The sequence below is a fragment of the Lagopus leucura genome, unplaced genomic scaffold (genome assembly GCF_019238085.1).
Source record: "Lagopus leucura isolate 7727_CA_CO unplaced genomic scaffold, USGS_WTPT01 Super-Scaffold_73, whole genome shotgun sequence".
Taxonomy (NCBI): domain Eukaryota; kingdom Metazoa; phylum Chordata; class Aves; order Galliformes; family Phasianidae; genus Lagopus; species Lagopus leucura.
In genome coordinates, this window is record NW_024962252.1 from 24,758,714 (window position 1) to 24,774,864 (window position 16,151).

General features: G+C 37.6%; 1 protein-coding gene across 1 annotated transcript in view; it reads right to left on the bottom strand.

Annotated features, from left to right (window-relative positions):
- Positions 1 to 16,151, bottom strand: part of LOC122183081 (pleckstrin homology domain interacting protein) — a 107,124-nt gene that overhangs the window by 78,261 nt on the left and 12,712 nt on the right. The window contains 3 exon segments of the mRNA XM_042876841.1: positions 1,559 to 1,659; positions 2,188 to 2,409; positions 8,561 to 8,721. Of these exon segments, the coding sequence (XP_042732775.1) occupies positions 1,559 to 1,659; positions 2,188 to 2,409; positions 8,561 to 8,721 (484 nt within the window).

Sequence of the window (16,151 nt, forward strand, 5' to 3'; positions counted from 1 at the left end):
ACACAGTTTGTCTTGTCTCCACTGTCACCATTGAAATGCACAACCCACCACCCCGCTGTGCATCCACTGTTCAGTCTCCATAAACATTTAGCAAATGCCAATGAATGTCAAGAGGTGCCATCTTTTCTGCACAGAGGACCTTAATGACACACCTTGGCTTTATATGGACTTCCATCTCAGACACCATTTTGTTAGACTGCTCTTCGGCTGTTATCTGTCACATGACAACAAAATGTAATGGAATACCCACAGTAAGGTTCAACCTCTACTGCCATATCACCTCCATCCACCTCTGACATCATGGGCCAACATAATAAAATAGGAAGCATTACTTTCAGAGTAGACCTTGTAGTTTAAAGGGTCCCTCTATCTTCTCAAACTCAACACAGAAAATACCCGAAGAACAGTTGTTAAGGACAGTGCAAGCTTCTCTCACAAAGCTACTCTGCACTCTCCTGTTGAGCAACATGAACTGCTGCATGACTTGTGTTACGAGACTAACTCCTTTCAGTTCTGCAACATGCAACTGAACTTTTTTTTTTTTTTTTTTTTTTTTTTTTAAATTGCAGACACTTTTCTGTGTCTCTTTACATATGAAAGCATTATAAAAATTAAAAAACAACACCTTAATTCTTTTAATATTTTCTGAGTGTTAAAATTTGTATTCTACATCTAGGAATTGAGAATCCTTACCGTAACTGAAACCAGCTCGCTTTTTTTTTTTCTTAACCTCAAGACAAATTTCATCTAACTTCATGATTCACCCAAATATTCATCTCCCAGCTTATATAGCATAAGCCATTTAAGTCTCATTAATTCTACTACTCTCTAATTAGGAAAAAGGAAGAGATTCTTGCTCAAAACTGAATTATCAGTGATTATTAACTATTTCTAATTTTACGCTCCAGATGTTTTGCAATTAAGAAGGAGAAAAAGCATTTGAAAGCCACTGAAGTTATTTTTAATACTCATAATAAAAAACAAATTGAGGGCTCTGGCAAGACTTTTCATATCTTATCCTTTGAAGGCAGAAACTTCAGAGTCAACTTCATCCACCAATACACAGCCCATGAGTGACACCCTCCTTACCATGCTACATAAAGAGCAACTAAAAACAGGTTTTAGAGAGAAGAAAATGACAGACAAACAAACGAAAATTAACTCCATCCTAATTTCTTGCTAGGACATTGCCTCCTCCCACTAAACCTTAGATTCTCAAGTCTAAATTGCAATCATCTTGTAGCACATTTTGTCAAAACTTTCAGGAATTTTTCATAGAACAAAAAAGCCAACTTTGACATCATGTTGCTTTATTAACAGAGCCACAGAAAAAAGTGGTTGTATATTGATTTAACCGTACAAAAACCCTCAGTGATTACTTATGTTTTTAACTTAGTCCTTAAAAGACAAGCAAGCAAGTTATAGCAACCCCCAGAAAAGGATCAATCCAACTATTGCACAGACAGCAAAACAACCAGTGACAAGACCTTTCTACAACATTTGTATATCATTCTTAATCACAAACAAAGAAATAGCAATAAATAAAATAACAACTAACTTTATTTTAAGGGTGCCAGCATCCCACAGCCAAAAGCATATTGTTCCATCTGCCCCGGTTGAAGATAAGTATCTCTTTGAGCCACTGCATAGTGGAGAGAACTGGGAGAAGGGGTGGGAAAAAAAAGAAGAGGTCAGTACTCCAACAACACAGTGCTTCTTAGAATAACTTTCTCCCTTCAGAACAACCTTTCTGGCTTGCATGAAAAGCACTCTGGCTTCTCCTTCCCCACAGCCCAAACTGTACAATAGCAAGCAACTCCAGACAGGAAGCAGAGCAAACTGTTCAGCACTGACTGCAGTTTTTACTCAATATATTGGTACTCAAAATCACAGTCTGCAAAGCAATCATACTTCATAACAGAACTGTCCACATGCATCATGCAATTTTTTAAAAAGTTTCTTTTTTATTTTTCCCTCCCACAAGTAGATTATGCCTGGCATTTTGCTAGGATCAGATACTGTGACAATAAATGTGTCATTTTTGCAACAAGTACCATGAAAATTTCTTCTTCTTTCACAGCTTAGTTGCTCCATAGACATTATTATTTAGAATGTTCTCAAGTGGTTTCTCTTTCAGTCAAAAAATGCACGTTGCTACTTAGGTGACTTTGCAAAGTGAAAACCTACCTGCAATGATGTTATAGATGCACTGTGGCCCTGCAGAACTGCTAAGGGTGCACAAGTTCGAAGGCACCAAACTCGGATCATTTTATCACAGCTTCCAGCAGCTATCATGGTGTTCTCGTAGTTCACCGCCATATCAGATATTTCAGCTGCATGCCCTCTCAGGGTAGCCAACAACCTGCCATCATCTGTTGCCCAGATTTTTACAAGGCAATCATCTGATCCCTAGAAATAAGGCAGAAATCATTAGCTGTTTCTATTGTACAGTTCAATTAAACAAAACTCAAGGTATCGAGCATTAGATTTTTTGAGCAGAAAAATGATTCTGATAACTATTCCCTTAATCTAAAAATCTTGCTCTGCATCTTAAGGAAATCTTATGTGATGAGATGCTGCTTTTCAAAACAGCTGTTCTGAAGACACAACAAGGGAAGCAGAGCAGGACTTTAGGAACAAAGAACATGCAATAAAAATCCTGTGCAAAGCAAACATCAGTATCACATTAATCCCTGCCTTCCAGCTGTTGGGTACGTCTCATCAGGTTTTACGTGAGAAAAAAGTTGGCTTAGACAAGCATGCAGAACAAAGGTCTGAAGCAGACACAAAGTCTGAGGGCAAACATCTCCATCCCCCTCTGTCTGCATGCATATTGTATGCACTAGGACTTGCGTTTCCATTCCTTCTTGAAGCTCCGTAATTCAGAAGAAATTACCTCAGAAAGCCAAGCTTCAGAAATACCAATATTCCTGAGCTTGAAATTGCCAAAACCCTAAGTAAACTGTTGTAAGAGAAGTTACTCCGTTAGTTTGTACTTTATTTTAGCCTAAACTTTTCTCCTCCTTACCGATAGCAGCTATAACAGGAACCACTGAAAACAACAACAAAAATAAAACTAACACTCTCCGTTGATAAATCTGCACAGTGACTCAATCTTTCCTTTACCTTTACACTCCACACCTAAGGCACGTTAGAACACTTTACTAGCAGGTATCATTTTCCAAAATTTTGAACAGAGCCACAACAGTTTTTTTGAGCATTTACTTTCAGTTTTTCCAATATCATCATCATTAGTGTATTACCATTAAAAAATTAAAATAAATAAATAAATAACCACGTATTCCAGTAGCAAGCAGAATGTAACTTCTGTAACTTCTCTGAGTTTTGCCTGAAGTAGGACCTCAATGGACATTTTACCCACAATGCAGTAGCAGAAGTATATATTAATCCAATTATTTGCCTTGAATCTCAAAATACCTTCTGAATTACCTCAACTTCTTCAAATTTTACCTCACAAATCGTAACAAATATCTGCAGTTTTTGGTTTTTGCTTCATCATGTTCAGATTGCACGGCCTTGAAAGCCAAGTGCTGAATTGTTTAAATCTTGTTAATTTTATCTCTTCCTCTATATCAAACCCTTGAAACAATCACTTTCCTCCACATCACTTTTCCTTTCTTTTGATTCAGACCCACTGAGTTAAGATCCAGTGAATGAACCTACTACACTTTTGATCTACCATTATTGCAGCATTGAATTCATCTCAAATATCTGCATGGAAAGAAAGTACACCGCTTTCAGGAAAATTTTTTAGTCTACAGGTAGAATCAGGAACTCCCCAGTTAAGAACTTCTACAAGAAGAAAGAAGACCCAAGGATCTCTTAAATACTGTTGCAGCTGCTTAAGTGAATTTAAGTGCAGTTGTGAGCGTTTAATGCTTTTGAAAAAGCTCCAAATCTCACTCGTACTGAATATATTTACTCAGGCTAGTTTTACTTATCACCTGATTTATTCACATTAAGTTACTGAAGATTGAAAGAGTAGAAAAATAACTGGGAAATGCGCTCAGTAGTTCGTATGTTCAGACTTACCCAATGCACAATTTAACAGGCTCTAAACTTGCTGTTTAGAGCTTACAAATAAGAGTTAAAAGAAAAAAGGGCAGCATTTTTTCCTCTAAGCTGTAAGTTTTAAGCAGATTGTTTTAGTCCCTTTGCTTCCTTAAAATGAACATACAAGCTGGCTATAAAGCACCCACATTACTCAACTAAGAAGGTTTCAAATTCCAAATCGAGCCCAATCATTTAATTAAAAATTCTCATGCTCCCAAAGTAAGAGTCATCAGTGCACCAATATCTTCCAGTCCTAAACATTCTTCAGAAGTTTATATTGTTCTTTTCAAGTACTGTCGTACTACAAGTTTTATAAATGACAAGAGCCCTTAACAGAAAGTGAAATATACTTTTGCTTCAGATTTTTATTACAAGAGGGTTTTTCTGACAGCTCCTTGGGCCTGAGAATGTTTAACTAAAATTTGGCCAATAACATTACCTACTTAATGCAACAATGATCTGAAAAGTATTATGAGGTCAATCTGTTCTACACTGATTACACTGTAAGATTTTGAGCATGAAAAGGCTTGCATATTTGTCTTAGAAGTCTGGTTAGAACCAAAAAAAAACCCAACCTAAACACAGAAGAGATAAAAAGGGGTGGAGTGAGTGAAATTCATATGAAAGATATGATAAATAATACTTTCAGCCACAAAACAGAGACTTGAAGCAAGAAGAGAATAGGGATCCCAAAACTTCCAAAGGAAGTCAAAACCTCCAAACACTCCAGGAGATTGGGGATGGAAAACACTCACAAGTGGATTAATCTCTTACGCAAAGCAATAAATGCATGAGAACAGAGCCAATCCATTAACATTAATTACTCGCATCACAGTGTAGAAGTCTCAAACCACCAATCCCATTTTTCTTGGAGCTGCACAAGTAACACTCTCTACAGCACTGTACATATCACATAAAACATGCTTCTGCAGTTCTCACATCGTAAGGATCAACATTATGAATAAGCTATTCACTTGCAGCTTGCAGCCATTCCACTGGATGAACAGATTGTTCAAAGAAAATAAGTAAACAAATAAAAGACAACCCAATAAACTAAACCTTGCATTACAAGACCCCTAAAAAGCTGCTTGCCGAATGTAATTGATGGAGAGAAATCTGTGCATAGATAAAGAGAGACGTAGAAGAGTCTGAAACAAGGGTGGAAAAAAAAAGCAAAGAAACAGAGAAAAAGAATGCTAGCTTTAGGACCTAATGCCACCTGGAGAAACCTCAGAGGTCTATTTAATAGCAAACTGAGGAAAGCAGATCAGCATAAAATCAGACTGCTTCCTACCAGCTGGCTCCAGGACAGCTATAGAGGCATGTGCTGTACCTCTCCCCTGTAGAGGAAAATTAAACTGTTAGCAAGTCTCAGCAAGAAAAATAACTACGGTAAGTTATAAATTCCGTAGCATCTTGGCAAGATAGTAATATTAGAGCTCAAATAAATCCATAAGATTCTGTCTGAATTGAATGGGATAATTCACAACTCTTAAAATACTATTCCAGTTCTACCAGCAAGGGCATCAGCTTACACCACAGCTTCTGTTTCCAAGGTTATGTCTGCAACTACTACAAATTATGTGGCTATTAAAAGCATTTGTCAAAAACAAATCCTAGAACAGGCTCAGCCCCTACAGAGAACTGATGACAGCATTACCAAGGTATGGAGTAAAACTGGTTTACTTTCCTACCATTACAGAGACTTGTGGGCTGCAGTGAAACTGCCAAAAACCATACAGATCGGTCTCTTTCCAACCACAGGTTATTACTCTCCTCTGCTTATTATTATTCCCTAGAAAGAGGATCTCAGTGGAGACAGGAAGATAAAGATGAGGGAAATAACACTGGCAACTTTCTGACTTGGAAGGATCAAGCAGTACAAGAACCAGAGAAGGCAATGCCTGTCCCTATCGCTAGCAAGTGGTTCCAAGAGATCCAAAACGGCCTCCAATAGTAAGGTTTCATTCACTGAAGGCTGACAGTTCCTTCAGTTGTGTCTTTGCAAGTAAAGCTGTATTCATTGCAGTTAATTTGAAAACAGAAAACATCAGGTTTGTATACTGGGAATATTTTTGTATATTCAGAAGAAAAAAATTAAAAACATCTTAGAGGCTGATCTTTAGAAATCTCTTGTGAAATCTTTAACATAAGGTAAATAGGACCAGTCAGTGCATGACCTACTAGCTAGCAGGAAAACTGCTTTGCGTCCTGTTTTCACCGTCGTTAGGTAAACCAAGAGCATCTTCTTCCTAACAAAGATAACATCTCTCAGAACAGTATGACTCAAAAATGTGCTGAGATCACTTTTTCTTTCTTTTAATTTGAAGCAGCACATAAATAGAACTTAAACGTGGAGGCTTTCAGTCCTTCAGAGGAAAGGAAAATGCAGCTTCTACAACCAATCATAAAACTAAAACAATCTCTTACCTAGCTAATGTTGCACTAAATGTTGGAGGTTACAGAGTAAAGATCAGAGCAAGAACAATTCCCTATTGATACACACAAATTTATATGCTGGTAACAGACATGTCTAGAATGAAATCTGTCTTCCTTTTGTTTATAAATTCAATGATATATGCCAACTTTATCAACAAATTGCATCACCACAGCAACTAGAACTTGGATTTTACTGCAGTATGGAGTAGAACACTTCGGTATTCTGTTTGCCAACAGACATTTAAACATCTACCCAAAGAACACTGGATTTATCCAATAACACTGAGGTAAAAGATTTTGATCCAGCCCCACAGAGGAAAATCCATCAGCTACAATTACTTTCTATGGGCACTTTATTCAACACCGGTTTGAAATAATTTCGATCTGAACCCAAGATCTTTTTAAAGCAATTATACCTTGGACACCATTTTATCTCTCAGCAAAGGACTGCCAGCAGAGCTCAGGGGTTACATAAGCACAACTGCTCCCCTCATTTTATTCCAGGCTCTTCTACTTTTCTTTTAGAAATAAACTGTTGTTATAGTCAAGAGAAATGTCTCTCTAGCCACTTTAAAGTCACACTGCAAAACACAAGGGAATGTGTAACTCTACTCTTCATTACAGATGCACTCAAGGGAACTTTAGTAAGTCCCTCAAAGACAACAGATTTAAGGAACATGGGAATTAAGAAAATGATGAATCATAAGACCTTAACAGGGAGTTCCAGGCACTTCAGTGAAGCACAAACAGAAGTTTCTACGTAGAGCTGAATAGGACGAACACTGGGGATTTTTATGCTTGCACACAAAATCCCTAACCCATTCTGCCTTGTCACATATAAAATAAGCCCACAACATCAGAGCAACACTTTTTCTGACAGGTGAATCATGCACAAACTAGAGGACATGGTAAGAATTTAATGCCTATGACTGCTGAGGGACTTTAGCTTGTCAATGAAAGCTAAAGAAATATTAAGAAAATCTCTACTATGAACAAGTAAACAAACAGAAGTCTGCCTGTACTTCTATAAGTGCCACAGGCCCCGCAGCTATACATTTTTCCACACAATGAATTAAATAAATTGTAGGTGGGCAGAAGGGCAAACTGTATTCACAACCACGTTAAAAGCATGTGAGAAGTTTGAACTGCAGCGTCAAACCAAACTGCACTTCCACCTGCAGTGCTCAAGTTATCTGTCTTGGCATTCCAAAGAGTGCAAACAAGCTCCCAGATCCACAAATGCACCACAGGAATCCAGTAATTGTGAGAAAGCAATAAATGCCGCCAGAGCATTCCAGATTGACACAAGGTGTGCATTTATATGATCCTTGGCTTTACTGAAGTTGACTCCTTACTAAGGAATCCAATTATACTGATGTGTATCATTTTTCCTAATTCCCATTCTTTAAGAAACTTGCAATTTCAGTACTGATTTCAGACACCCTCAGAGTAAAGAACAAAAAGAGCAAAAATAAACCAACCCACCAAAGCAACACAGTGAAATTAGCTATAAATACTGATAACATTCCTATAAAAATCAGTTCCTGGGATCTCACAGATCACAATTCCTCATAAACCAACATTTGTTATAAAACACTGCTAATTTTCAGCCTTCTATCATCAACATGCTGTATAAATCTACCAGACTGTTAATAGTAATTTAAAAGATAATAAAAATTACAGAAAAAAGGCTAAAATAATCTAACTACAAAACGATTACCTACCCTGACTTCTAAAATTCCCTGATAGCAGTCTGTTCTTTTCTCTATGCCTTTCCTAGAGAAGTCCAGAAGAAGAAAGAATCTGCACAAGGTAATTTCATGGAAAATAACTGCAGTTTTCTGACTGAACTGCATGGATCAGCAGTCACCAGCACATTCAATATGCTGAATTATCTTAACATGTAAACTGGCACCGTTATGAAAATTCATCTGAAAGTAACAGCAGCAAAGCATTCATCTGGTACTAATAGATGTCAGCACACTCAGGTTTGGGCAACTGTGCTATCTATACTCTAAAAAATTAGACAAAAAATATTTATACTCACAGTAAATATTCGCCTTCCAGTCCGATCAAAAGTTACACAGTATACAGAAGATAAGTGTCCTAAAATTCGTTTATGCATCTTCATATGTTGGTAGACTGCAGTTGGAACAAGGCGCTCAAGTCTGTATTTTCCATTCAGTTTTCTTGAGAATAGGGTATCCACTACCAAATGGGGAAAGAAAAAGGAAAAGATATTTATATTGGGTTCATAAGCCAAAACACACCTGCAGAAGAGAAAGTTCACTGCAGCACTGCACCACATGAACACCTTACTACAGTAATTCTCTCCATTTACCATCACTGGAGAAAAATATAACACAAAAGCAGCCTATGATACAAACATTCGAAAAAGTATTAAAGTGCAAGGCAGAGCATGAAGATATGATACATCAAACCCCCAATTTTAATTGCCCAAATGTATGCTTCTTATTTTATACCTAGAATGGTATCCAAGAGGACCAAAACAGCTTCTACAGAGGAGAAAACTACCTCAAATTTAAGATGCACAAGTATCCGCAAAGACACAAGTATCCACAAAGCTATTAACTGCAGACCAGCAAACATTCAAGTCTTCTACAGGACAACATGTTTTTAGACAATTACAATCACTTACTCAACCTTTACAAGACAACTCTTGTTTTGAATAATATTACTACTTACTATGGTAAAAAAAAAAATTAAAATAGAAATAGAATAACCACAGCAAAACAAGCAAACAAAATCCAAAGATGAACAAACTTAGCAAATTCTCATGGAAAGTTCTGATTCTGACTAACAGAACTTTGTTCAGAGAACTTGGGTTATTTTTTTTTTCCCCAAGTTATAAGCCAGGGAGGTCCAGAAACCTCTGTTGTAACAAAATGGAAATCTTCATTCAAAATAAACATCAGCATTTCCAATTTTAAACTGCTATTCACACAACGATAAAGCAACAGAGTATACTGTTTGAATGCATGGATACACACACACACACACATTAGCCAAACAGTTCCCCATACCGTTATCAGAGCAAAGAAAAAAATGGCAAAAATGGCATAAAATATTTTATATTTCATACAAGTGTGACCAGCAATATGCAAGAAGTAAAAAATAAAAAATAAATGCCCAGCAATATCCACAGCATCATGCATGAAAACAAAGACCTATCACTTCCAAGACAGGTAGCTGCTACTGTCATTATTAGTCTGGTTAGGCATTCCTTACACTGGACCAAGGCAACACCCGTACTAGTGAAGGAAGCAGGACCGGGGCGCTGGTCTGGGCACTCAATAACCTCTAGCATCAACTGTCTACAAGCCTCTTGCATTGCCTGACTTGGCCCAGGCAAATGAGACAGAAGTTCATGAGTCAGCACAGGTCAAACTTCATTCAAACTGGATAGCAGCTGCTCTACATAGGAGCAAAAGCACTTTGTGGTATGGATAACTGCCAAGACTTTTGGCTTCAGGCCATGAGAACAGCCCTGAAACATTTAGGTTACTGCATATGTAGCCCAAGGATTCAAGGAAGTTTTCCTTGTTCAAGATGCTTTGTGAAGGAGAAGGATCATTAGCTGTAGAGTGAAGCACCAACTCAATGGACCACTACTGCCTTAAGGCTCTGCTATAACCTCTTCAACCCACCCTTCTACAAGAACAAGATGCAGCTGCATTTGCTTTATAACAAAGCTTCTCCTTGCCAAAAGTCTACTTCAAAACAGCAGGAAACCCAGATTAGCTCAGTCACAAGATAAATCCAGTTTCTGCTTCCGACACATCAACCTACAGTAAAAAGACATCCCACACCCACTACAAAGAATAAAACAAAGTCAGAAAAGTATTTGTCACAACAATGAAGTGATCTTCCGCAACCTCAGCCTATTCAGAAGTTACCTTTTATTTGCTCCTAATACAAGACGATTCTTGCTTGGAAATCAGCTTACAGCAATGCCTTCAAATCAATTCATAGCTCACATAACAGAAAAAAATGTAAGCTAGAGTTTAATTTGTAGATATGTTCTGCCAGTAAGTTTAAAAACAAGTGCATTCTTTAACATAAACACAACAAACTCATCCAAGCATTTAACTTCTAACATCTGAATTTATGGAAAACTCTACGAATGTAATAGAAATCGATTTCAAAGATAGATATATATATTAATTTAATAATCTCCATTAGTAAATAAACAGAGCTTAAGCCAATATTTCTGCTGATATTCTTGTTGCTGTCAAACAGTGACAGGCAACTTGCTACAAGTTCACAGATCTCTGGGGATCTCAACAGATGAAGTGTCCCCAGTTCAGTAACATCAGCCTACTGCAAAATAGGAGCAGCACACAGTGACAGTGGAAATAAGAAAACCAAGTCTCAAAATTTGCATTGCCTAAAATTTATATTTAAAAAAAAAAAAAAAAGCATTACCATTTAAAAATAAATCTAAGTGAACTAAAAATTAGTTTTACAGGGCAAAAAGCAGCATTATAAACCTGTATCTATCACTGCATCTATCGTTGCTCCTCAGTTTCCTGAATACAGCTGTCCATTTAATCTCATTCACTTTGCCAAGGGATTCAACTCGTTTCTCTGGAAGTATTTACACATTTTATTCCAAATGTTTATGGCTCCAGTGTGACACCTGCCCACCTTGTTAGCAGAGGACCCACTGCTTTTTTCCTTGAGAGTACAGGCAAAAATGAAAGAAAAACAGCCACATCTTATGCAAGAGAACAGTAAAACTGATTTTTCCAGTGCAAGTCAAGGTAAGAAAAGCTACCAACTGTTAATAATAGTACCTTTGTACTAATTATATGTCTTAAGTTTAAAGGAGTAGTTACTTGTATCTGGCTTTACCACCTTTGTATAGTCCTTAAGTCACTTTAGCTTGATTTTTGCTGTATTTAGGGAAGACTGATTTTAGAAACTCCTGTACAGCAGTTACTCCTGTAACTCTCATTTGAGCTCTACTAGCAGTTTTCTGCTTTTGCTTAGGTTCTGCTTGGCTTCACACAATTGAGTCAACATGAGCAAAGGTGATGATTCAATCACAGGAAGAGGGACAACCTATAGGCAATTGAACAGCTGCAACGGGAGCCACTTGCAGTACATAACCAGCTAAGGCAACAGTATAAACTTTATCCAAGGAACACTTAAGAGAACATTGTGTCAACCAAGAGAATAAAGAAGGGTTTGATGCGAGAACAAAGCTACACAGCAGAGACTGGCTGGCTTTTGCTTACTGGAAAGGCACTGTGAAGTGTATGCTACACAAATAAATACCACCCAATGCCTGGCCAACCAAGGAAGTTAAAATTATCTTAGCTCTCTATGCCTCTTGTACCCATGCACAAGATTGATCCTTAGTAAGAAAAAAATAAATCACAGATGTTACCAGCTGTTGTGTGTACAACACAGAATAACACTTCACTACTTAGTCCTAATTGACATTTTGGTTATAAAAAAAAAAAGAAAATCAGGATTCTTCCTAGTAAATACTGGAGCTGCCTGATTAGAAAAAAAAAAAAAATGCCTCAGAAAGCTACATACACTACAGATATTCAAACACGTAAAACACACATTTCCACAGAATGTTATTATTTAAGTTGTTATGAATTGTTTATCAGTTGCTTATTAATACAGAATGAACTGGCTTGCAGGTTTTAGTCCTGTAACTGTCACAGAATCACAACTTGTCTGAGGTTGGAAGGGACTTCTGGAAGACACCAGGTCCAAACCCTTGCTCAAAAGTAGGGACACCAGAGTAGGGTGTCCATGGCTGAGCCCAGTTGGGTTTTGAGTATCACCAAGGACAGTGCCTTAGTTTCAGCTGGGACAGAACTGTTTTCTTCAGTATTTGGTATAATGCTGTGTTTTGGTTCTAGGAGAAAAACAATACTAGTAACACACACCAATGTTTATAGTTGCAGCTAAGCAGCATTGTACAGAGCCAAGGCCATTGACAGCAAAGTATCCAAGGAACTGGGAGGGAACAGAATTTGGACAGCTGACTTAAACTGGCCAAAGGGATATTCCATACATCAAGCAGAAGTGAGGGGAGTGAGAAACTATTTTGTGGTGCAGAGCGTCCTGCTGGGTCAAACCACAACAGGTGGAAACTTCACAAGGCAGTCTGCGGTCAACATCATAGTGAATGAAAGTTCCCCAGTGTTTAGACAGAACCTCTTGTGTTCTGGTTTGTGGCCACTGCCTCTTGAGCACCACAGTAAAGAGCCTGGCTCTTAATTTTGTGTCCCACTTCAGGTATTTATACACACTGACGAGAGTCTTCTCCCAGCTCTCTCAGCTTCCCCTTAGAGGAGAGGCACTCCAGTCCCTTCATCAGCTTCACGGCCCCATGCTGGACTCTTCCCAATACAACTCTTTCTTACATCCAAACCAAATATAGCACTCCAGTCATGGCCTCCCCAGTGCTGAGTAGTGAGAAAGGACCACCTCTTTTTGATGAAGTCACACTTTGCGTAATGTAGCCAAGAATACTGTAAGCCTTCTTAGCAGAAAGGACACACTGCTGACTCACGTTCAACTTGGTGTCCATCAGGACCCATGGATCCCTTTCTGCCAGGCTGCTTTCCACCTGGGTAACCCCAGTGTGCCCTGCTGCCTGGAATTGGTTGTCCCCAGCTGCAGGACTCTGCACTTCTTGTTTGTCAGCAAGAAAGTTAGGACAGTTTTGAAAGCTGAGATGTGAATGGAAAACTGGGATATTAAAAACAACCTAGTGAAATTGAACTTCACTTTGTTGGTTTTGTTTTTTTTTTTAAATCTCATTCCTACTGTTATGAGTCAGTGCTAGTAACAACATAAATCTGAAAACCACACACCTCAGAGTCAAGATCACCTTACTTTGCTTACTTCGTTTGCCTTGAATCAGAACAATTCAAAATCAAACATAAAGCTGCTGAATGCAAAATGGTAGGAAATTTCAACAGAACATAAAGAAAATTGTCACAGGCCTTCTTTTACTCAAAAGGCATGCAGCAGGCACCAACTTGAATACCTCCAAAGTTTTAGAATGTCTCTATCTCACCCAGTACCCAAAACAAAACTAGCAACAAAAAAGGCAATCTATATAATCAAGATAAATGCTGGTATCTGACAGACATAGCTGTATTAATTATGTTGATCTTTTTATTTCCCCCATGGATTTCTTATCTTAGTTTTATCAAAGCAGCCAATTTGATCCCTTTATTTATATAGTTTTGCCCTGGAACATAAATATGCCTTTAGAGATGAGGGAGCACAGTGTGCTTTGCCCATTGATAAACACAATTTTTTTTTTAACCAAGTTACATTTTAAAAGCATGCACAAAATCACTACGGCTTATGTATTATTTTCTTCCATTCTGGACTTGAATTCAATGGATGAAAGTTCTATTCCACAGAGCAGAAACCAACTTTGCTCCTTTTCCATTCACACAAAAATTGAATCGGATTCAAGAGAAAAAGCTGGAAGGACACCTGAAGAACACATTATTTACAACTCCTACCCATAATGAATCGAGTTTCATAACGTGAGAAGCTAGTCACACCTCTAATGACCTTACAGCACTTAGGGCTGTTGAAAAACAATAAAGCAAGACTGCCTGACTCCTCCTTCTACTGTCAAAGCTAGTAATATTAAAAGCATCATGCATTCAGGCTTCCTCCCCCATGCCCCTTCTGTAAAGATGTTCAAAGTCAAGAAGGCAGCTTGAGTTGACTTCTGCTTTTCTACTATTTCTCTGTTCAGCTTCTAAACTCCATGCATAAATCTAAATCTTCTGGCTCACAGGTAACAGCCACCATGGTAAAGCTAGCAATTTGAGCGAGTCAGGACTTGTCTATGGGAAAGTTAAAGCATACCGACTCCCCACAGGAGTGTTTCTGAGAATACAAAGAGTCTACGTACATCTTAAGCTTCACATATGAAGTCAATTTGCTCAATGGAATTAGGTGTCAAATCCTTAACAATTCAGAGAGGGGAGGTGAGACACTTGGAAAGGCAACAACAAATGAAAGCTATCCTAAGTACTTCCAACCTGATCCTTGACTTCAATATAACCCCACTTACGTTCTGTGTATTATTTAGTCATTGAGTTTCACTCAAAATATGAGTACCTTAAGACTTCTTATTTCTTCTTGCACAAGGTTTCCATTTTAGTATAATTTTCTTTAGACTTGAATAAATAACAAATGTTACTTTTACGCAGGTACTTGAAAATGTATCACATTTGTAGTATAAAAAAACTAAAAGTTGGTCTTTTGGGTTAGTTTATTTTGGGTTTATTTTTATTATCACAGGGAAATGGTTATACAGCATGGTCTGAAGTTAGCTTTTAAGCCTTAAGTATTTACTAAATTTCTGAAAACAAACATCTGCACTGCTTTTAGAACATGGTGTTCTGTTTTCAGCCCAAACAGCAGGATAACTGAATAGAGAAACTGAGAAAACAAAAAAATCTCTCAGAACTTTTCCTGAAGTGGACTATTCAGCAAAACCAGGCAGATGCATTAATCAGCCAGGGAACATATTCTTCATTAGCAGAGAATGAGCAGCCAGTCTCACTCAGGTCTTCACACATGAATAACCAGCTTCCCTAAGAGCTCTGAACTCAGAACTTCAAGTTTTGGCTCTGTGCTTTTCCAGAGCTCCTGAAAGTTACTTAAAAAGAGTTCCTTTTTCTGCTTCTGCATCCCTGAAGGTCTTTACGGATCTTTAACAAAACAAAAGAATCATAGAATGGCTTATGTTGGAAGAGACCTTAAAGATTATTGAGTTCCAATTCTCCTTTTTGATTTTAATTAAACACAGAGGGAGATTACTCGTTATACAAGTTTTGGTTTTCTATTATATTAGACATACACTGTAGATTTCTGGTGAAGTAAGTACCTGTACAGATGTATTTTAAGTGCATATAAGTTAGCTACAAGGCTGCTATCATAACGTAGAAAAAAATTTAATACTAAAGCATATAATAACAGTATCATGATTGCATTGGTTCCTAAAGCTAGGTAATGAACAAATATAGCTACATGTTTAGTATATGTAAATAAAGGAAAAAGCCTCCACAAAACAGACAGACTTCTTTTCCACTCTCCAGTCATTAGTGGGCTCTCCAACTGAAATATACGCAGCCTGAAGAATAAGTTTCCAAACAGCAAATATGTAAAACACAGCCTTCCTACAGGAATTTACTTAAGAATAATTTCAATTTATGAATTAAGTGTTATTCCAACTCCCAGTTTCACTGCAAGGATTGGACTAGAATAGGATTAATCAAAAGCAAATGCTTTAACACACAGGTCTGAATCAAACATTCAAAAAACAGTTGAAAATATGCAGTTACCAGCACTTATTTGGATGTTCGGAAAAGGAAATTATTGGTCATGAAAAAAAGTGGTACGTTGAAGTAACTGTAATTTTGCAGATATTTGGTGTTCTGCAAAAAGTTTCCATAAAAATAACATTTACCTAGAAAGCCCTAGTTTTTCTTCCATAAAAAGAGTCTTGAGAGTTATTTCTCCTAACAGTCAACTTCTGTACATGGCAATTATACAGCTTCCTTTGATACCTAACTGGCAGACCTCATGCACTGGTCCTGTCCCTTGAAAAAAAG